Source organism: Amphiura filiformis, chromosome 14 (assembly GCF_039555335.1).
Source record: "Amphiura filiformis chromosome 14, Afil_fr2py, whole genome shotgun sequence".
In the NCBI taxonomy this organism is placed as follows: domain Eukaryota; kingdom Metazoa; phylum Echinodermata; class Ophiuroidea; order Amphilepidida; family Amphiuridae; genus Amphiura; species Amphiura filiformis.
Window position 1 is genome coordinate 1,603,067 of NC_092641.1, and position 22,790 is coordinate 1,625,856.

At 35.9% G+C, this 22,790-nt stretch overlaps 1 protein-coding gene across 1 annotated transcript; it reads right to left on the reverse strand.

The window, feature by feature from the left end:
- Positions 1–1,998: 1,998 nt before the first annotated feature.
- On the reverse strand, positions 1,999–22,777 carry LOC140169608 (uncharacterized). The gene is made up of 11 exons (XM_072192872.1): positions 22,479–22,777; positions 17,862–18,341; positions 17,203–17,664; positions 10,754–11,065; positions 8,245–8,331; positions 7,003–7,248; positions 6,646–6,834; positions 5,129–5,204; positions 4,687–4,769; positions 4,097–4,333; positions 1,999–3,150 (listed from the first exon to the last, which is right to left on the reverse strand). The coding sequence occupies exons 1-10, from the start codon at positions 22,558–22,560 to the stop codon at positions 4,113–4,115; spliced, it is 2,238 nt and encodes a 745-aa protein (XP_072048973.1). The 5' UTR covers positions 22,561–22,777; the 3' UTR covers positions 1,999–3,150; positions 4,097–4,112.
- Positions 22,778–22,790: the final 13 nt, after the last annotated feature.

Here is a 22,790-nt window from a genome sequence, read left to right on the forward strand (position 1 = left end):
GCTCATGTGCAAATATGTATTAATTGTATGTACTTTAAATCAAACCAATTATTGTGCTACACCCAAACTTACTTTTCAACTATAACATTATATTTGAGAGCAATAAAGTTTATGAAGATCACTACTACTACTACTACTACTACTACTGCTACTGCTACTACTACTACTACTACTACTACTACTACTACTACTACTACTACTACTACTACTACTACTACTACTACTACTACTACTACTACTACTCCTACTACTACTACTGTTCTACTACTACTATTAATACTACTACTACTACTATTATTATTATCATTATTATGATTATTTTGTTTCTCCTTCTTCTTCTTCTTCTTCTTCTTCTTCTTCTTCTTCTTCTTCTTCTTCTTCTTCTTCTTCTTCTTCTTCTTCTTCTTCTTCTTCTTCTTCTTCTTCTTCTTCTTCTTCTTCTTCTTATTATTATTATTATTATTCTTAGTCTTAGTCTTAGTCTTAGTCTTAGTCTTATTATTCTTATTCTTATTCTTATTATCATTATTATTATTATTATTATTATTATTATTATTATTATTATTATTATTATTATTATTATTATTATTATTATTTATTTATTTATTTGTTTATATATTTATTTATTTATTATTATGATAATATATGGATTTTTTTTTTAATTTCTAAACCAAATCTTCAGTTAAACAATAAAATAACCATTTCTTTCTTTTTATTCTTCATGCTTATGCTTTGGCTATGAACTTGTTCAACTCATTCGTGCATTCACAGTAGCTGAATACAAAGTATTAACAAATTCAGTCAACTTTATTATTAATAATATGTCACTCATGGTTAAAGAACATGTACATGTTTTGTTGTACTGGTGATATCAAATGGTAGGTTCAAGGTAAAACTGGTTCAAGTTTGATATACAGCAAAGCGTTAGCTTTTTTGAGAACAGATTCCAGTCATTTTTACACACACAATAAAAGTTTACTGTAAATATTTAGATTGTATTCATCTGTCTTGTATTATTTTGTGGATGAATGACTGAATTCAAACCATAAACAATAAGTATTCTACAAAGTCTGTGCTTAAATACTGAAAAACAGTGGAAACATTTTCTGAATTATTTAAAAATATATGCTTTATTTTGTATGTCTCTTTGTACAAACATGTTACAAGCAAAGATTCTGATTTATGAAATATGAAATCAATAAAAAATGTCTGCACTGAATGATTCCGCTTTCTTTCATTGGTACAGATATAAAAGGAAAATGTATGACTATTAAACATATCTTATGTTTATAAAGACCATGATACGTAATTATCATTAACACAATTCAAATTAATCCAATGTTTACAATAATGTAGTGTTTAATACAAAACACATTCCAATTATTCTATATATAATCCTTTTATAAAAAAAATAATTATTTTTGAAAAAGTATTTCGCAATTAATAAAAAGAAGTATTGATCGATGAAAATAGAAATAAATACACGTGATGGCATACATAACTCCCAAGGAAACCAGGTAGGTTCCGTAATTTCTTTTAACACCAGGATTTTGTCTTACATATAGTGGAACCAATGATTTAATGATTTTGTCATCATTACACCTCAAATGATCAAACTATAATTGTTTCAATTTTTTCTATGCCCCTATGCTTCCCACGAGGGGCTTAAGGTCATAAGGGGGGGGCAACATGTAAAATTGGTTCCACGCTCACTCATGTGTGTAACATGCATAATGCATACTATTGTTGTACCCTTTTACTAACCTTTTACTACCATTTGCGTTTGAAAATTACAGCAAGTTATAATAATTTAAAGTGCATGGCACTCATAGACACGGTCAAAAATTATGTGAATGCAATGAAATGTAATTTTTATGCAACGAAATGCATCTTTATAATTTGAAGGCAATAATATTGCATTGTTCATTATAATATATAATAATGTTTTACAGTTAATTAAATACAAGTATAATTAAAATCATGATAAACGAAATAACGAGCAACAATACATGGTGTCCCTGAAAGAACCGTATGTCCGGAAACTTAATATAAATATTACGTATTTTAATGCCCAAGCCAAACATAACTAAATAAATGATGTGCTTGAGGAATAAATCAGCTATCAGGTCCTTTTAGAATTTTGACCATTGATCACACCTTTCTTTAAATATAAGAGTTTTACGAAACCACCTCATTTTCAAACCTTTCCACGGATTCAAATATCAATCAATGGTCAGCATTAGGAGTGCCAATCACTAGACATGAGGCGTATTTGGTATTTGACTCCGTGAACGGTTGAAAATGAAGTGTTTTCGCACAATTCTTCTATTCTTTTTATGTGATATCTATTTTATTCCTCAACCTGGTCAACTATTTAGTGTTTGGTTTGTCCAGGCATTACAATACAAACATATTAATGTTTCCGACAATACAGTTCTTTCGTGGACACCATGTATAACCAGTAACTCATCACCAGTTGCAGGGGCGGTAACAAGGAAGACATGGGACATTTCACACCCAAAACTTGTTGTTTTACCATCAAAACAAAACAAAAACCATGAAAATGGCTAGTGCGGGTAAAGAATTCAAAATTTAAGAACAATATTCAGATCTGTGGTCCCTCTGAATTCCCATTTGACACCATTCTCCCTGGAAGCGATTTTCTGATACAGCCACTGATCAGTGTTCTACAATTGAAGACCTGAGCGCAAGAAGACCGTAAGTCCACTTGGCCCCTCAACATGTATATACTAAAGTTACGTATAGTTTCTTAGGGTTTTATAATGTTTAATACATGTTCCAGGGTGAAAACATCATGGAAGGTTGTGAAAGATTTGTTTTGGCCCCTGAACATATATAAAACATTACCAAACTATACAAAACTATACGCATACATAGGCATACATTTTAAAAGTAAAATTTGAGAGGGATAAACCTCACAGTGATTGTTTCAAATACAGCGATTTTACCACGAATAACTCAATTTAATGGCGAATGTACAAAAAGGTATCACAATTATGTCACATAACTATACATAAAGTTGTATAAAAATACATCATATTATTTAGGACACGTGTCCGCAAAACACAAGCAACATCTATCAATAAATAGTATAATATAAAAGAGTTCATCAAAACAGCATCTTGCGACCTAAAACAGAAACAGGCAGAAAGACAGGAAAAATAAACAAGAAATTGTTTCAATGAAATTTGTTAAAAGAATGGCGCGCGAAAATTTTGAGTCGACAGCCCTTAATAATTGTATAACCTCCTACTTTTGGTCTAACAACTCTATAAGCCCCAGTAGCAGTATATACATGACACCCCCATTCCGATGAAAATGACAGGCCCTTATAACAAGGAGCATAGTGACTTTGACGGTTCTGAGGTTATTGGGACTAATGTTCTTATGGTGTTTAAGGTTACAATATATGTTTTCAATGATTCCTTGATTTCAGAGGGCGTAAGTTAATAAAGAAAATAAAGAAAGAAAGAAAGAAAGAAAGAAAGAAAGAAAGAAAGAAAGAAAGAAAGAAAGAAAGAAAGAAAGAAAGAAAGAAAGAAAGAATAAAAGAAAGAAAGAAAGAAAGAAAAAAAAAGAAAGAAAGAAAGAAAGAAAGAAAGAAAGAAAGAAAGAAAGAAAGAAAGAAAGAAAAAAGAAAGAAAGAAAAAAAAAAGAAAGGAAAAGGGAGTACAGGAAAAGGAGAAAGCATTAACATACGCAGTTGTTTGATCTCAAAGCGGCTATATGATTACAATCGCGTCCGCACAATGGCTGTTAGAATAAACAAGCATATCGCTCTGAAATTTCGGACGCACCGATGGCGAAAAACCTCTTATTTTGCAAAACTAGCTTCAATTTAGAGTGAAAATGAAATGGAATAGCAAGTGCCAGAATGTGGAGAAATAATGTAGGTAGTTAGATGTCTAAATTAACCGTAATGAAGAAATCGATAATAATAACAAAATATAGCCCCAGGTAATTGATATTTTCCAATTTTGCACGGTACCACTCCTTATTTCGTACAATAATTGAGATTCAATGTTCTCAAATCGTTTTCCGAAATTCTTTAATATGAAAAGATTAGCATACTTACTTAATAGCATTACTGGCTAAATCCCTGGGTATAGGTTTACGCGTCCGTTATAATAATACGCACTGCTTCTCGGAGTATTACTGAATGGTGACGTTTGTGGAGCATTTATACCAGATGTTTTGATCCCACGTGATGCAGTAAGTAACATGCGCAGAAAAAACAATATGGCCGCCAGACCTACCACAACTACTATAACACACGACACGCTGATAACAGCAATGGAAGTGTCACTGAGTCCTGAAAAATATTGGTGCATAGTTAGCAACTATACACCTAGTCCAGGAAACTACAAATTTGGCAGAAGTTTAATTTGAGACTTCCCGGCATGTTTTTTTAAAGGTTTGTGTTCGCTTGGATGAAATTAGTATACTGAACAGTATTTTGTTATATAAAAATGTTCTAAAACACGTTTGCAACACGTTTATAACGTGTTAAAATAGCATTGTGTTTACTGGGAAAATCTCCATGGTGAAGAAAAAGTGTTGATGATGTTTTTGAGCGGATCATCCTGCTTTTGACTGACAAAATGAAAATCAATGAAACAAAAGAAATTAAACAAATAAAATCACAATGTATCCGTCATTATTTACCTGGTCTGGCGCCGCCACCATCATCACCACCATCATCTGGAACAATGTCATTACATAGAGTACCACCAAAACCATCTGAACATCTAAAAAGAACCAGGTTTTAATAATAATAATTATATTATAATAAAGCACAGTTGACATAATCAGATTACATTGTTTCATATTCGTAAATAAGTGGACCTTTGTGATACCAATCGACACGATTTTTGCGTTATTCGAAATTATATATACTGCCCCATGAAGCGCTTTCCACGATTCGCCGAACGCGAGTAATGAATTATAGTATGCCATCCACTCGCAATGTGATTGACGAGAGCCATAATGCAATAGATAGTTACACTTTATTTATAGGAACCCATATTGTGAGTAAAAAGCTGCCATCAATTAAAAATAACACATAAGGAATGAGTAAATCAAACATTAAAATGCCCAATAGACTTACTGACAAATTGCAGTATTCCTTCCAGTGTTACTGACACACACTCCACCATTACGACAGAAATTTGGCGGGCAAATGTCTGCATGGATCACAAAGTGAGAACAAACGTGTTTGTTAATCATGTTTAAAAAACAAACAACGTTCAGAATCTAAATTAATAGTTTTGTTGGTGAAGTAATAAAATAGATCTAAAAGAACCCAAACATTGGGAACTATTGGCAAAATACAATATATGCGATCTCCTTTTACCGACTTACGAATACGACTCGATTCTTTCGGTTGTATTTTGCAAACGCTGCACTAAATAATGTTTTTGAATTTTGGATGTTATAGATTTCGTACAAACGAGAGCGTACTTCATTTTGAATCAGCTTTTATTTCAACATAATATTGTTTAAGTGAAGTCAATTAACCTGAGGTCACCCGAGGTCGATAGTTAAAGGAAATCTGTACCATAAACTAATCAATGGCTATATAGTTGCAGCAATAATAAAAACGACAAACAGTAAAAGTCCCAAGCTTATATACATCCAAATAAAGGAGAAATTTTTAATTCCTTACGACGATTAGCGGTGAGTTTGCGATCCATGGTGGCTGCCATATTGATACCCGATGTATTTTATTACGCTGTAACGGTACCCGATTTTGAAACCAGCGAAATCCGTGCCACAAGTTCGTCCCTCGTGAACTTTGGTGACACGAAGCGAATACTACCAAAGTTCAGATTCAACATTCGTTCAAAAGAAAACGCGACAATTTCTACCCATAAAACTACAGAAGAACATAAAAAAATGTATTTTAAGTAATATTTATGATCAACAATGTCTTTTGAGAACGAAAAGTAAAAACAGAACCAAAATTCGCTGTAGGGGTCGCGAATGCCATACAGCAACACACGCTCGCCGTGGGTCTGTGTGAAAGGTTACACTACCGTTTGTGGCAGAAAGGATTCACAAGCAGCTATCATGGCGGCTCCCTTGAATCGCAGAAACGAAGGATTAAAAGTGCTTTTTTCTTTGTTAGGAATATTCCGAAATTCATATAGAGCGTCTGGTATGTTTAATTTAGGGGTATATAACTATATTAGCCATTGATTAGTTTATGGTACAGATTTCCTTTAAGTGGATATATCTATGCAAAGGGGGTGGGGTATGGGGTTAATGATTGTGTAAACATCGTTGTAAAGGACAATAAACTATAATTTCGTACTTTCTTTTTTTGAATATGAATTTATTTCTGATCCCGTGACTATTAGTTTTGATGAGATATACATTTTGATTAGGTATATTATCACTTTGAACCAGCAATCTTATAGTTGCTGTTTAATTCTAACATGTAACTATTCAAATTGACAAGATCTCAAACTCATTATTTGTCAAGATTACCCATTTCATTTTGAAAAAAAAAAGATTATGTTATGTCCCCCTCGGAATACTTGTCAAATTTAAATAAATTTTATTCATTTGTGAGGAGTTAATTTAAAGAATGTACAGTTGACATGTACATGTAAATCATCTTACCACATATATCACCGACGTTATCGAAATCGCCATCCTCCTGAGAAGGGTTCTTATTTAATGGGCAATTGTCACATTGATCTCCCAGCCCATCGCCATCCGTGTCTTCCTGATTCGGGTTAGGATTATCCGGACAGTTGTCACATTCGTCCCATATACCATCATTATCAGTATCAGGATCGTCTAATACGTCTAATAAAGATGAGTCAAAAATATGAGTCAATTTAATTTTTTTTTAATTATTCGACTGCTGTAACCAATCAGCACTCTTGAATCACATCTAACTGACGTCATCTTTTTACATACCGTGTTCGCATACAAAATCGTCTTACATCTAATCCTGACAATTGCTTTACTCACCTCGTATGCCGGGACAACGATCACACGCATCCCCATATCCATCACCATCTAAATCAGATTGATCTGGATTTCCATCATTTACACAATTATCACATGCATCACCGACGTTGTCATTGTCGGCGTCGGCTTGGTCAGTATTTATGTCAATTGGGCAATTATCGCACGCGTCACCGACTCGATCCCTATCACGGTCTTCTTGGTTGGCATCGGGGGTAAACGGGCACACGTCAGGCTCGTCACTAATACCTAAAGTACAACAACAACAAATATCAAGGCAAAGGTATGTAGATCACTAAGCTTACATTGCACACAAACATGAACTATTATAAATTTGTTATTGGTCAGAAGCCAAATTGTCTGACTTATAAACATGGTTCTTTTAAACAACATCCATCTAATATCAAGCTACATGTATTTGCCCTCAACAGGGTTTATAATAATATTATAATATAAAATAAGGTTTGTATAATATATCAAAAAGTTCCTTCTCCATAGGACAGCACTCCATAGCTCCATAGGATTTTTTTTAAATATTTGCAATTAAGAGTATAGACCAAGTCTAACTATTTTGTGCATACGGACCTGAGTGTCCTCTAAAGAAGTGAGTATCAATAACCTGGTGTAGAATCAGTAATCTGAACTAACTATCAAGATTAGTCCTGCAGAGACTCAACATTTTGGTACTTAAATACCTTATTCCATATTATTGTAGATCCTTTTAATATGATTAAGAGCAAAAACATGCAGCTTAATATTATATGGGTATGTTAGGAATAATAAAGGGTAAGAGAACACAATTAAAGTGATCTCTCCATTAAGGTAATACACTATTTTAAAGTGTTGCGATTTGGTAGTTCACAGCATCTTGCGAATGATAGTGAGCTTTGGCAAAAATTGCATTGCTCAATTCCTTGCGAGCGTGTAGAAGAATTCAAATATCACAGAAATATTTTGTAGGTCCTGTGGTTCTTGAGTATTGTTGTAGAGAGGGCTGAAACAACAACACTTTTGTAAAATGTACATAACTCATTAACATCAATAAATTAAGCAAGTTTTCAAAGTATATGATTTGTAGAATGAACTTTTGCAAAACATCAAAGTTTTATTTTTCAATAGTATATTGATTTAGGCAATAAAAATCGCAATACCGCATCTACTATTAAGTGTAACCGCCATAGTTAAGTCTGGTTTAAAGTTAAACTTGGTCTATGTAGGTCTAAAGACATAAATCATATAATTTACCATCATTATCGTCATCGTCATCACAAGCATCTCCTTGGCCGTCTTGGTCATTGTCTAATTGATTACTGTCATCAGTATATTGACACGCTGTAAAGAAAATTAGCACCAATATATTGACAGTCTGATTGATTTGTGTCAGATTAATCAATCTAATAAGCTAATAAATCAAAGCAGTAATGTATGATTTGCATAAAGAATAGATTCCTAAAAATGTTAGTTTTCACTGATCACATTGTCCCCTTTTAATTTCTAGCCAAACAAATGAGGGAAATTGAAGAATATTGCCATTTCATTCCAACGCCTACAATGCGTGCATGTATTAGCTAGCCAGTCATATTAGTATCATGATTATTGGCGGAGCTTCATGTAGCTGGGATGTACAAACAAAATATAAGACGAATAGCAATATGCATAAGATGAATAATCTCCGGATTTAATATAAAAACTGAACTTTTACTGTAATTAAAGCACTTCAGGCTTAGTCTTTCACCCAGCAAACACAGAACGTTTTCGACATCATTCGCAAAAGGTTATAAAAGGTTGTCAGAAAACGTTTAAATGTCGGGTTATATAAAGGGTACATTAATGGTATAAAACGTTTTCATAACATTAAATAACATTTCCGTAAACAGATGCATCAGTAGGGTTGTAGATCAAACTATTTCTTATTTTGCGTGACAAACCCAGAAATATTACTCACGGCTTGAGCTTTCGCCATCTTGGCTGATGGCTTGATCACAAGTGGCTGTTGTGATCTGGTCCACTGCGTTTCCCGCGGAGGTTGGATGCACTCTCACTCCCAGGGTTGACAGAAAAGACAACATAGTAACTGAAGAAACTGACAAAAAGGATGAGGAAAACAAAATCAGAAATGCTCTTTCAGATTGTGGCTACCCCAAATGGGCACTAGACAGAGTGAAACAACAGATGAAGGATAAACCGCAAAAACAAAAGAAATCAAAGAAATTGGATGAAACCCCATCAAGAGGCATGGTAGTGATACCGTACGTGGAAGGACTGGCAGAAAAGCTACAGAGGATCTTTCAAAAACACCAGATCTCCACAGCGATGCGTCCAACCAACACCTTGAAAAACATCTTAGTTCACCCAAAGGACAAGAAAGACATTATGGAAACCAGCGATGCAGTATATGACATCCCCTGCAAAGGCTGCGATAAATCATATGTCGGCGAAACTGGTAGACCCTTTGGAGTCCGGATAAAGGAACACCAGAAAGACACCGAAACTCTCAAAGACACTAAATTCACCAGGTCCAACAGAAAGGCTTCCACTACAGAACAACATAAATCCGCAATCACAGATCATATCGCCCAGGAAAACCACGTCATCAACTGGGAAGAGGCAAGCATTCTAGACAAAGACTCTAATGCCACATCACGTAGAATTAGAGAAGCAATACAAATACGCAGAAAGGGGGCCAAAACTATCAACCGCGACGACGGGGCTTTTTCTCTCAGTCACGTATATGATCCACTGCTAAAACCAACTTTCAACCCTGGAAGTGAGAGTGCATCCAACCTCCGCGGGAAACGCAGTGGACCAGATCACAACAGACACTTGTGATCAAGCCATCAGCCAAGATGGCGAAAGCTCAAGCCGTGAGTAATATTTCTGGGTTTGTCACGCAAAATAAGAAATAGATTAAATAACATTTTTTGGTAATTTTCTGCACAGCAAACACAAATGTTTTACAGAAAACATTTAAATGTCGGGTTATATAAAGGGTATAAAAACGTTTTAATAACATTCCAAAAACAATTTTGAAAACTTGGTACAAATCATTCTAAACAGAATGTTATTTTGGGGTTGAAAAAATATTTTGCAAAAAATGTTTCCCCAAAATATTTACAATACCGTTTTTAAAAATGTTTTCACGACCTTTATATAACCCGACATTTAAATGTTATTAAAACGTTTTGTAAAAAAACATTTTAAGAACATTTCTGTGTTTGCTGGATGCAAATATGTTAACATAATGTTATTTAAGTGTTGACAAAATATTTGGCCAAAAATGTTTGGAAAAATAGTTTACAATGACATTTCGAAAACATTTATTGTTGTAGTGTGTTTTCATACAAAACGTTTTAAAACGATTTTATGACCTTTATATAACCCGACATTTTAATGTTATTAAAACGTTTTTACTTTAACCAAAAGCCAAAATATAACTTATTTAAAACGTTTTAAAAACGTTTTTTGTGTTTACTGGGCACGTGGTATTTTAGTACACCACTGGGCATTACAATCATGCAAAAAGTAGACATACAAGAAAAATTGAGGGCATCGCTGTGGAGCATATCACACATTGTGACTTTCAGTGCCCAAGGTATCACTCCAATTGGTGTACAAATTAGGGGGTCATAGGTATATCAGTTATAACCAGTACTGTAAAGGAGGACTGTAGGGTTAATACATAAACACGTTAATTTTTCACAATTCAAACTGTATAAACGTAATACTTTATAAATATACACACTACGTGTAATACCTGTGCAATCAGAGAAAACGGAGCCTATTGCTGCGGTAGACGTCCCTGATGGACAGCGATCACAGCCAACTTGAGCACCTTCACCTTGATAGAAACCCTTTCGACAGGGAATGCACTCAGTACTTCCTACGTTTGGTTGGTACGATCCTGGATCACATTCAAGGCAGGATGCCTGATTATTACTCGGTTGGTATGTACCTGCCTGGCACGGATCACAGTTAAATGAACCTGGACTAGATTGAGCCGATCCTGGTTCACATGGAGTACACGGAGTTAGCCCTGTTGACGAACTCTGGCCTGGCTGACAATACGCTGCGGAGAAAATTAAATTGTACAAAATGTAAGATCCATTCCTCAAACCCGGAACATAGTGGCAGAGATATATAAAGGCCTCAAAAAGATACATACCACAAAAAATGTGAAATTTCTCATTAAAAAGGGAGCTGTTGTAAACTGCTTATCCACAAAAATAGCCTGTTAAGTAACATTTCAAAGTTTTAGGGGCCTGAGCTTTCGATCCTAGCAGGATCTTTATCAAAGGCAGAGTGACAAGACAACACACAAACATGCATATATATAGGGACATGGACATAAAGGAAGAAGAAATTAGCAAGACAATAGAAGACATAAGTGTTTCTTGGGAAATATCAATAGGGGCAGGAAGTGGGTTGTCATGAATGGAAGTAAGAGGGATAAGGATATGAATGAAGACAATGGGCTGAATAGAAATATGAAAATGAATGCCAACTACATGAACATATTACAAAAAGATAGATGTAAATAGGAAATAAAAACTAAAATAATAAAGTGGAAGAAAAGTATATTTAATATTATTTAGGGAAGAAAAACATTGGGGGGGGGGGGCGGGCAAAATATTATGATGATGAAAAACAAGTTAGTCGTTTCCCTCTTGGATGTTGAGACCGTGTGGCTGGATGGTACGAAGGCGCTTCATCCAGAATTTCTCCCTGCTGGCACGGACGGTGTCGGGGCGGTTACCTAAAGACTCAATGCCCTGTACGATCATGTCGGAGATGGAGTGGTTGGGGAGGTTAAAGTGATTGCCAACAGGGGTATCAAGCTTATTGGTGTTGATAGTGGACCTGTGTCCATAAAACCGCTTCCTAAGTGCATTCTTAGTTTCTCCCACATACTGTATACCACAAACTCTGCAAGAAATGAGATATACTACATTAGATGTGGTGCAGGTGATGTTGCCCCTGATCATGTGCCATTCATTTTCATATTTCTATTCAGCCCATTGTCTTCATTCATATCCTCATCCCTCTTACTTCCATTCATGACAACCCACTTCCTGCCATTATTGATATTTCCCAAGAAACACTTATGTCTTCTATCGTCTTGCTAATTTCCTCTTCCTTTATGTCCATGTCCCTATATATATGCATGTTTGTGTGTTGTCTTGGCACTCTGCCTTTGATAAAGATCCTGCTAGGATCGAAAGCTCAGGCCCCTAAAACTTTGAAATTTCTCATTATTATTTTTGTTTTTGTAGGATGTCGTACCTACATTACACATGAAAGCACTAGAGAATTCAAGAAAGGAGGTATTTAAAAAGCAAATTTGCCCGATGACTTTTGGTAACTCCTATTCGGTATTATGCATTATTGAATCATTTCTTGGACTTGTATTGACACTGATATCTCAAGAAGCCTTGATAAATTGTACAATTTCTTGACAAATATAATGGTACCAAGACAAGAATTCGGTGTCATTCTTAAGCTTAATTCCTAATATTTCCTAATCGTTATACAGGGTGTCCCAAAAGTCTCGATACCTTTTTAAACCTTTGTATCTCTGGGACGAAATGGTATACAGAAAATTTGAAAACATATTAAGAAAGAAGACACTTGGGCAATTTATGTTGGTATCAAACTTGCCCCTCTTTTGTGCATCCTACTTCAAAATAATTTTAGGTTAATGTACAGGTACATAACGCGTAGTACCATACAGCAGTCATTCCTTTTTCTGAACATTCACAGATGTTCTTGGGCTTGCTGATACAGCACGTCTTACTTTATCAATGTTTCGTGTATATCGCCCTGTCTGCCTACGTCCATAGCGCACTGAATCACGCACTGATCTTGTCTTTAAGAATTTGTTGACAATGTTTTTTTTATGCAGCATTTTGATAGTGCTCGAGCATGTCCAGTGAGTTGATAATGTTCTTTGAACTTCTTTTGAGTAAGTTTAACTGATTTCGTTTCGGCATAAAACCAACGAATATGAATTTGTTGTTGAATATTGTAAGTCATGTTGAAACAACGCCATTTATCACTTATTCGTGCATTAAAAATGTCATCACTGTGGAAAACAAACCGCTTGAATGCGCTTAAATGGAATGCCAGGTGGGGGTGTGGGGGGGGGGGTGTTAGCAGAGCAGAACAATTGTTTCAACAGGGCGGTTCGACTCAGTCCACACACAGCGAAAGTGACTCTCCAATGACTTGAAAAACGTTTCCATAAGATGATCATATCCCTCAAAACTGATCAACCTTGGCCACCTCATTCTCCAGATTTAAGTCCACCTGATTTGTTTTTTCTGTTGGGTTATCTCAAAGACCGAGTGTATAGCACAAAACCGGGGTATCAACTCAATGAAAACAGTATCAAATCCTGGAGATGAGGACAATTACTTTACTAAGTTACTTTTTAGGATATTGAGCAATTACAGAAGAGGGTGTTAATTAAATAACGATTTGTTTGCATTTAATTAAGTGTTTTTGTTTCTCCGCTTGAAAGAATAGTTTTAAAATATAATGAACATTCGCTCGTATCTTCGTATTCAAACATGCAAATATCAGCAAGTTTGGTACCAAAACAATTCCCCATGTGTTCTCTTTCCAAATATGTTTTCAAATTTTCTGTATATTATTTCTTCTTAAAGATACAACGGTTTAAAAAGGTATCGAGACTTTTGGGACACCCTAAAATTTGTCATGTTACTGGTTTTATGGGAAAGGATCACAATACATCTTATCTGCAATTTTGATCTTATCGTCTTTTGAAACATTTAGTCATACATCTGTAGTATTTTCTTGTACATACAAAATCATCAACACACAAAAACTTGGACAAAGTCAACTTGCAATGATTACTGAGTTTAATTTTGAAATCACCATCAGAAGATTTTTCTCTTGAACACTTTTAAGACGGATTCAGAACGCGTCCGATGTGTTCTGAGAAATTTGCAGTAGAGAGATGATTGCTCCGCCCTCACCCAGGTAGCCTCTTTTACGCCACGCTCAAACCAACGCTGCACACCGACATTGCCCGGGATCGATACACGTGAATGTACTATGCACGATTGATATTCAGACGATAAATCTTCGGATACCGGGGTAGAAAATGAGGAATATCTCCCGTAAATGATTTCGTATAAAGAAACCAGATTTGATTCCTTGCACTTGAACATTATGTTCAACGGATATTATCGTCGTTAGCTAGCGTCTTGAGAAAGAACCATGCGTCTTGACTTAAAAACTGACAGAAATATTCTGATTTTCTGATGTGAGCACTCACTCACCCCGTCACTCACATGGCGTATACACACAGAGGTCACACACGGCGTAGTGTGAGCACTCACTTACATGGCGTATACAAGCTCACTTTACACACAGAGAAGTCAATTACCGAGCTATTGTCAGTAGCCTTAGTCGGGATGTCCCTCGCACAGTGTCGACACCCTATATTATAAATATAAACTTAATACTCCGTTGGTGAGCGACGGGCGAGTGATATTTCACCGAACGAGAGAAAAGGAGTTCTATCTGATTGGCTGGAATCGCTCAGTGGTGAACTGCAAACTCAAAATGGAGCGATGTATTCAATTCAATTGAAATCGATATTCTATTATTGACGCAGATAAAGAAAGTGGCAGGTGTGTATTGTATGACTTGTGATTCCTTGTGTTCCTTTATAGAATTGGAATTTTCAAACAGTTGAATATATCGTTACTTATAAACTGCAGTAAAATATACCCACAGCAAAATACAACCCGCTAATTAGTGTATTTAATTCCCAGTTAGTGTCTTAAAAATAAAACCTGGGATTTACCTGACAACAAATCAAATTTTCTTGTAATAGAAATATCATATGGGATACTGATCATGCGCAAATCGTAAAACATAGAATAGAAACTGTGTGGCAGGCTCTCTGGAATCCCATATTGTGTGTAAAATGGTATACTTAGCCTGAGTCGCTCGGCCTATCTCGAACAAAATAGCCATGCGTAGCTATTGAAAAACGAGAGGATTCATCGTACTATCACTGCGATTTTTGACACGAAGATATAGGGATGATGACGCTGTGCCTCGGCTCATTATGCGTCTCAAACGTCGGAACAAAAGACCATGCGGATTCAACCTACCATGGCGATTTCTACCATGAAGTTATCGGGGCGATGACATTGCGCGCTGCTCACCGTCTAAAATGCCATCACTCAAGCGTGGAGGAGGCGTCCGGGCCAAACTGTCACACGGCTGGGACCGAATTATATTCATCGCCAATTCAAGTGTCCGGTACTCAAGGTCATTGCATCACAACTCAGCTGAAGACTGAAGGTTTCAGTCGCAACGTCGGTTCGTCCGTCAAAAATAGGTATCTCTGGTTGACCAGATTTAAATTAAATCTTAATTTCAACACACCCAGATGAATGGGAATCAACACAGTTTGTCACTTGTTAAGACTCATTTATTTGCCGAATTTTCCTTTGTTGTGATGTATTGACTTATTAGTGATTGGTTTATTATGGCATTAATAGTTTCAGGTACTTCTTTATTTATTTCAGTAAACTGTGGGGCATAGGGTTTACGCAATTGTAAATTGAAAAGGTATGAAGGATTAATTCAAGAATGACAAATTACCAAAATGTATAAATGCTGAAACTATACAAGTAAATAACATTGCCATTTTTTTATACTAAGTAACCGTTGTCAGGTAAATGCTGCCATTTTAAACGAATTGCTTCCTGGAATATTTAAGATCAAGTTTATATTTGTTTTGCGATTTTAACGCATTTGAACAGAGTGCTGGATTTGTACCATAAACATAATTTGTCGCCAAATGTCAAAAAGAAATCAACACCAATGTTAATGAAGAACAAGTCACCAGCAGGGCTCACATGTAAATAATTGTTACATGCTACATGTATTAAAATTGCTAGACTATCGTCTATCGTCTTCTTTTTCGCATTTATTGTGAAATTATTTCCTTCTAAAATGCGGGCTTGTAAAAGTTCTGACGGGCGTGTAACTTTGTAGGGTTACACGCCCGACTGGCTAGTGCCAAAAAAAGTTAAGGTCGAGCCCTGGTACCGACGTTTTCCAGCTCACAACTATAACATCGTCGAGTTCCAAGAGTCGATTATGAACCAGGCGCGCTTTTTGATATTATGAACATGGTGCGTAAGGGAACAAACCAAAAGATCGATGATGTGCTATAAACGAAACTAGTTTCGTTTAGAGGGGAGGGGGTAAAAATACTCGATTACGTTTGTACAAAAACATCGGTCTGAAGAATGTGTCATTATTATTATTATATCAAAATTTTCAACATTTCATTATTACGTTTCTGGCAGGGAGGGAGGTGGTCGGCTGAGAAACGAAACTAGTTACGTTTATAGGACGTCATCGATCTTTTGGTTTGTTCCCTAAAACGTTTTAAACGAAAGATATTCAAACGGATTCTAAAAAATTGTATAAATACACAAAAATAATGTTTAGCTACATCCAACGCACCAACATTTCTTTCACTGCGATATTTGATTCCGAGAAAACTTGGTGTTAGATAAATATCATCAAATTAAAGTATTAATTGAATAGCAAACTTATTGCACAGGGGGGGGGGGTCCGAATTTATAATATGTTATCAAAAACAACATTGTGAAAACGGAAATGATTACAATATTATCACAAAGTTGAATAAAATAGGCAATTTTGCTGTACAGTAGTCTCGTGTTGTTTACCGCCTCGCGCCTTTGCATTCAAATGACCACCCGCTGCGTAGAAGGTCAATTCAAGACTTAGGTCCGTATGCACAAAAGAGTTAGACTGGGTCTAAAGATAGACCTGGTCTAAGTGGAATTTAATACCAGGAGAAAGGACATTTTCCTTTACATTTTCTTAAGTGCTTTTGTAATATTTTTGAACTTTGCATTTAAATTTAAAATTTGCTAGCTACTTTAGGAAGGAAATAAGAGTAAAGGTCCATTCCTGGTGGAACTAAATTCTGCTTAGACCAGGTCTAACTTTAGACCCTGTCTAACTCTTTTGTGCATACGGACCTTACTGTCTACAAGCTGTTCGGGCAGCACGGGAATGGTCACGCGCTGATTAATCACAATCTCATGCCATCCGTCCATTGCTTAATATTTCCCATCCGCAGCTAATCAATATATATATATATATTATATATATATGTGTACTCACCCAGACACAACTCATCAGAATTGGATCCTGTTCTAAGCGTTGACATATCTGCTCCACATATAATACATCCAGTGCTGAATTCGGAATCTTGATAGTAGCCAACATCGCATGGTTTGCACTCGGTAGACGCTGAGTTTTCCTGAAAGGTCCCGGGTTCACAAGGAAGGCAAGCAGCGGAACCAGAATTTGGTGCATATGTCCCAGATGCACACGATGAACATTCACTCGCTCCTTTCAATGGTTGGGAATAACCAGGATCACATGAAACGCACGAGGAAGCAGCAGAATTAGGCTGATATGTACCTGGTTGGCAAATATCACATGAGGCGGCACCAGCAGCGGCTTGGTAGGATCCCGGTTCACAATCAATACACGATAAATATATTCCTGATTCGGGTTGGTATGATCCAAGATCACACGGTGTGCACCCCGAAACTGACGTTTGGCTACCTGGTTCGCAAACTGCAAAAAAGATGTAAAACAAGCAAACTGCTTATATGTTTTAACATGTACATTGTAATTTCGAAATCGGGGAACCAGCGGTGTAACAAATTGAATTATTTGTAGTTTGTTTGATTTATTTTTGGTTGAAGTTACACGTCATCATGTGAATCAATTCAAATAGTTTGCCTTCTAAGTAAGTTTCAAGTTAGTCATACCTGACGCTATTGTAGCCGAAATGGATAAAATGAGAGATAAAGGCGGCTCAATCGGTTCAAATAAGTAACCTTCTATCACGTTAGCTAGGTTAAAAATTTCAAAGAAATAGATCTGACCACTCCCTCTATCGTATCTTATTCCATTGTCACAGGTGGGAGTAGGTGAAATGCAATTCAGTAAACCAAGAACATCTCCTGCTTCAACCTCAATACGAGAAGATTCCGGTAAATCGTATTCATTAGCATCCTCAGCTGTCACAGATGATGCAGGAACATCGGTAACACCGACGACTTGGTACGCGCTTCCCATTGGTCGTAGAACTAGTAGTTTGACATCTGATTGCTTGCTTGGAAAAAACTCCCACTTTCTTAACAGTCCATTACACGTTATTACGTTATTCGCGAGGACAACAATTTCATAATCGTTAAAAGATGCATACTGTTCAAGGCGCATATCGATAGCTGGTCCATCAAAACACTCTGTAACATGAAAAATCGAGTTTGATAAAATCAAATTTATGTGATCGATACACCTTCATTATGTGTCAAAATAAACACATCCCAAAAAGTAACATCCTCGTTTATTACGAGGCAATAACTCGGCAAGAAAATCTATGCATCCAATTAAAACTGAAATAGCAAAAACAAACGTATTTTAGATATGCAAATTTGGACACCTCATTTGTCTGGATAGCTCAAAGTTTGTAGCCATGGTGACATCTTGAGTTAAAGCCATAATGTACGATCTTATAATATGAAATTGGTTATTAATTGCATATTTGCAATGTTTACACATGTCCCAACTTGCACCTAAATGGAATCAGCCAAATATTTGTCTTTGTCAACAGATCAAAGTTCGACATAAAGCTATATATAATTTAAATGAATTATGACTTATGTCCCTAAGTGCGCCGCAGGCTGTACTGTCTACGACATTACTGTAGCAGTTATTTTTGAGTTGATGGAACTAACTTACTCAACTTATTGAAAAGGACACAACTGGCCTAGATCGGAGAGTGAGGGGTGCAAAGGAACGATGTTTTATTTTAATTTTCAAAAAACATTTAAATAAAAATTAATCAATTTTAAAGAAAAATTACATTTTCTGTTTTCTAGTACGTCGTATGCAGCACATACGACCTTTTAGAAGAGAGCTGTAACTAATATATGGTTTAAAAAATCGAAACTGAAATTATGACATTTTAAAACCAAAACCAGCAACAACATGATTTTCTTGTCCGATGTGATCTGTGAGCGCCGACTTGTGCTGTTCGGATGTTGAAGTCGTATGTACCACACAGGACTGTCTCTGACTTACCAAAAAAATCGTACTGCACATACAACATTTTCTTTATTTAATTAACATGATTAAGAATTGATTAATTTTCCCGTGACGTTCAACCTTCTCTTACTTCTTTGTCGTAGATGTATGCCTTGGAAAGGTGTAGGAAATAGATGAAGGTGCGGCTAAAACTCCATTGGCCATGTCTCCTCTAAATGCCTCACATGATGGAGCAGTGACCAATGAAGCTGGAAAGGCATTCTACGAGGGGGTATCCAAAAGTTTTTGACATCACCCAGAAGGAAAAGAGCTATATTGATTAAATTTTGTCAGTGTAATCACTGGTCCTTATGTACATTATGGTCCAAAAATGGTCTCATAAGTATGTTTACTTTCTTTACATGGGGCACTAGATGGGCAGTAGGCGCATAACCTGCAATATGGTGAAAATTGAGGCACGCATCATGATTAAGTTCCTGCATTTGAAGGGTTAGGCCTACAATGCTCAGAAAATCTATGATGAAATTAAAGCAATCTACGGTGATGATTGCCCATCATATGGCACTATTGCTTTTTGAAAAAGGAATTTCCAAACTGGTCACATGTCCCTCACAGATGAGCCAAGAAGTGGACGTCCATCACTTACGGATGATGCGGCCACAGTGAAAAAACTCAAGAAAGTGGAGGATCTTATCACGAAAAGGTTATGCGCCTACTTCCCATTTGGCGCCACCTGTGAAGAAAGTAAATATACTTATGAGACCATTTTTGGACCATATTGAACATTTAATAGTGAGCGCTGATTATGAAGATGCTGAATGGCAGGACCGAATTTGGAGGACCCAAGCTCATCGTGAGGAAGGTATGTGCACTCAAGAGGCCAAGTTTGGATTACAAATTGGGGGCCTACTATATGATTATATGCACGGGAGACTGAATCTTGACAGCTGGATTAGGAACAAATATCCAAGCCTGGGAGATGATACGTTACCACAAGACAGAATATATGGGAAAGCAAACTCCAAGAATGGACAGGAATAAAGTTTGCTGACTCCCAAAGCCGCAAGACAGCAATAACCAGGATCTCTCGCTTATTATTAATTAACAGGTCGTCTTTCGTGAGTAGCCCATCTCTTTATTCGTCGAGCTTTATCTTTGACATAGATCCTAGAATTATGTCATTATTTAACTTTTTTGATCTGTGTTGCTCTCGTAAAATATCTCGCATGAAGTAGTTTTAGGCAGGTCCATCCCAGGAAACATCTAACACTTTTTCCTACCAGACCACACTTGGCACATACGTTGATTGGGTTAATAGGATAAAAAAGTCCACGGGCCACCTCGGTTGTTTCCCTAAATCCAAGATGGCGTCCAAAATCACCACTTGTACAAACAATTATTAAAATCACATGTTTTGACATCATTTTATGAATCAAATACCACAATTTCGTGTCCAGATATAAGCAAAATATACAAAGTGATTGCTTTCACTCAATGTCTCATCACTTGACTTGACCTTGATATCACATTTCAAAATGGCTTCCATTTGCACATGTCTTGTCGTATTATGAAGCAAATGCCACAATCTTTGCCTAAAATGTATAAGCAAAATATACAAACAGATTAACTTCAGTCAATGTCTCATCACTTGACCTTGAACTATTCAAAGTGGCTGTCATTTGCACTGTAAAGGTTAAAAATCATTAAAAAATACAATGCTTTGACATCTGTATGTGAAGTAAATGGCTGCCAGTTGCCGAAAGGATCATCTTCAAAGTGCTGCTGGTAGTGTTTAAAGCTGTGCATGATGTAGCTCCGGCCTACTTGTCGGATCACCTCGTCCTCTACGTTCCTGGTAGAGATAACATGCGATCCAGCAATAACTATTTGCTTCATGTTCCGCGCACATCACGATCTATTGGTGACAACGCCTTCTGTTCGGCTGGCCCACGCCCACTTCCAGGTCATCTTCGTTTCGCACCTTCTGTCAACGTGTTTAAGAAGCACCTAAAAACGTACCTCTTCCCACCTGAATAGGGATTTGCTTCTTAAACACACGTTGACAGAAGGGGTTTGCCTCATTTTCCCCAGGTTTTATGATTATTTTGATTTTCTTGCCACACTCATTAGTTCTTGGTTTTACTTTTTATGTGTATTTTTCATGTATGATATGTATATCATGTATATTTCTTAATAATTATGTACTTTTTAAGATATAGTTTGATGTATATTCTTGTATCTGCATTTTAATGTTTTTTATTGTAAAGCGCTTTGACAATTTTAATATAGCGCTCAATAACCCAGCAAACACAATAACGTTTTAAAAACGTTTTAAATAAGTTATATTTTGGCTTTTGGTTTAGGTAAAAACGTTTTAATAACATTAAAATGTCGGGTTATATAAAGGTCATGATAACGTTTTAAAACGTTTTGTATGAAAACACACTACAACAATATTCTTAAACATTTTTGCCAAATATTGTGTCAATACTTAAATAACATTATGTTAAAATATTTGAACCCAGCAAACACAGAAATGTTCTTAAAATGTTTTTTTTCAAAACCTTTTAATAACATTTAAATGTCGGGTTATATAAAGGTCATGGAAACGTTTTTAAAACGTTATTGAAAATATTTTGGGCAAACATTTTTCGCAAAATATTTCTTCAACCCCAAAATAACATTCTGTTTAGAATGTTTTGTGAAATGTTATTAAAACGTTTTTATACCCTTTATATAACCCGACATTTAAACGTTTTCCGTAAAATATTTTTGTTTGCTGAGCAGTAGATTATCAAAAAATGTTTTTTAAGATTATGAAAACGTTTTATACTCTTAATATACCCTTTATATAACCCGACATTTAAACGTTTTCTGACAACCTTATATAACCTTTTGCCAATGATGTCGAAAACGTTTTGTGTTTGCTGGGAAGTGTCGTTTAATAAATAAAATGCCACCATTTTCGCTAAAATGTATCAGCAAAGTATACAAACAGATTAATTTCAGTCAATGTCTCATCACTTGACCTTGAATATTCAAAATGGCTGCCATTTGCACTGAATAGGTTAATAGTTTTTGATAGTATTATATAGTGTTTTCACATTTTTTGACATGTTTCGAAGTAAATGCCACCAGTTTCGCCTACTATGTATAAGTCAATAAATCGAACATTGTGCTTGTTACTTCATAATTAAAGTTACTAAAATATAGGGGGAGTTGATACTGTGTCCCCCCACTTTAAAAATTGTCCCCCTGCCACAACCCCATTATTGACCCCTTGATGGAAATGTTACTGTGGCTACGTATAAGTATAAGTATAAGTTAATACTTACGGGCATGCACGTTTTGTGGAGAAATAACAACTTCAGAAACAAACAGCAAAATATAAGGCAGTAGTAGCTGTAGCCCTTCCATATTCTCAAGCCTGTCAGTCTTGACTCTTGGCAATGAATATCAATAATCTCGGCCCATTGCCCGCAACATTTTGCAAATTACACAATCAATGACATTGCTAGTAACTTATTGTCCAATCCATAAATAAATAAATAAATAATGGAAGAAAAAAATCATATTAACACTTAATAATGAACTTGAACTTTAGGTGATTAGCATTATGCCAACCTGTGACTATGTATGCCTATCGT

What these genes read in the sequence shown, in the direction of transcription:
- LOC140169608 (XM_072192872.1), bottom strand. Translation starts at nt 22,560, where the DNA reads ATGGAAGGGCTACAGCTACTACTGCCTTATATTTTGCTGTTTGTTTCT. An exon ending in TCGTTGTCCCGGCATACGAG is followed by an intron (nt 6,835 to 7,002) that starts GTGAGTAAAGCA and finishes CATCTTTATTAG; the next exon opens with ACGTATTAGACGATCCTGAT. An exon ending in TGGTGGCGGCGCCAGACCAG is followed by an intron (nt 4,334 to 4,686) that starts GTAAATAATGAC and finishes AATATTTTTCAG; the next exon opens with GACTCAGTGACACTTCCATT.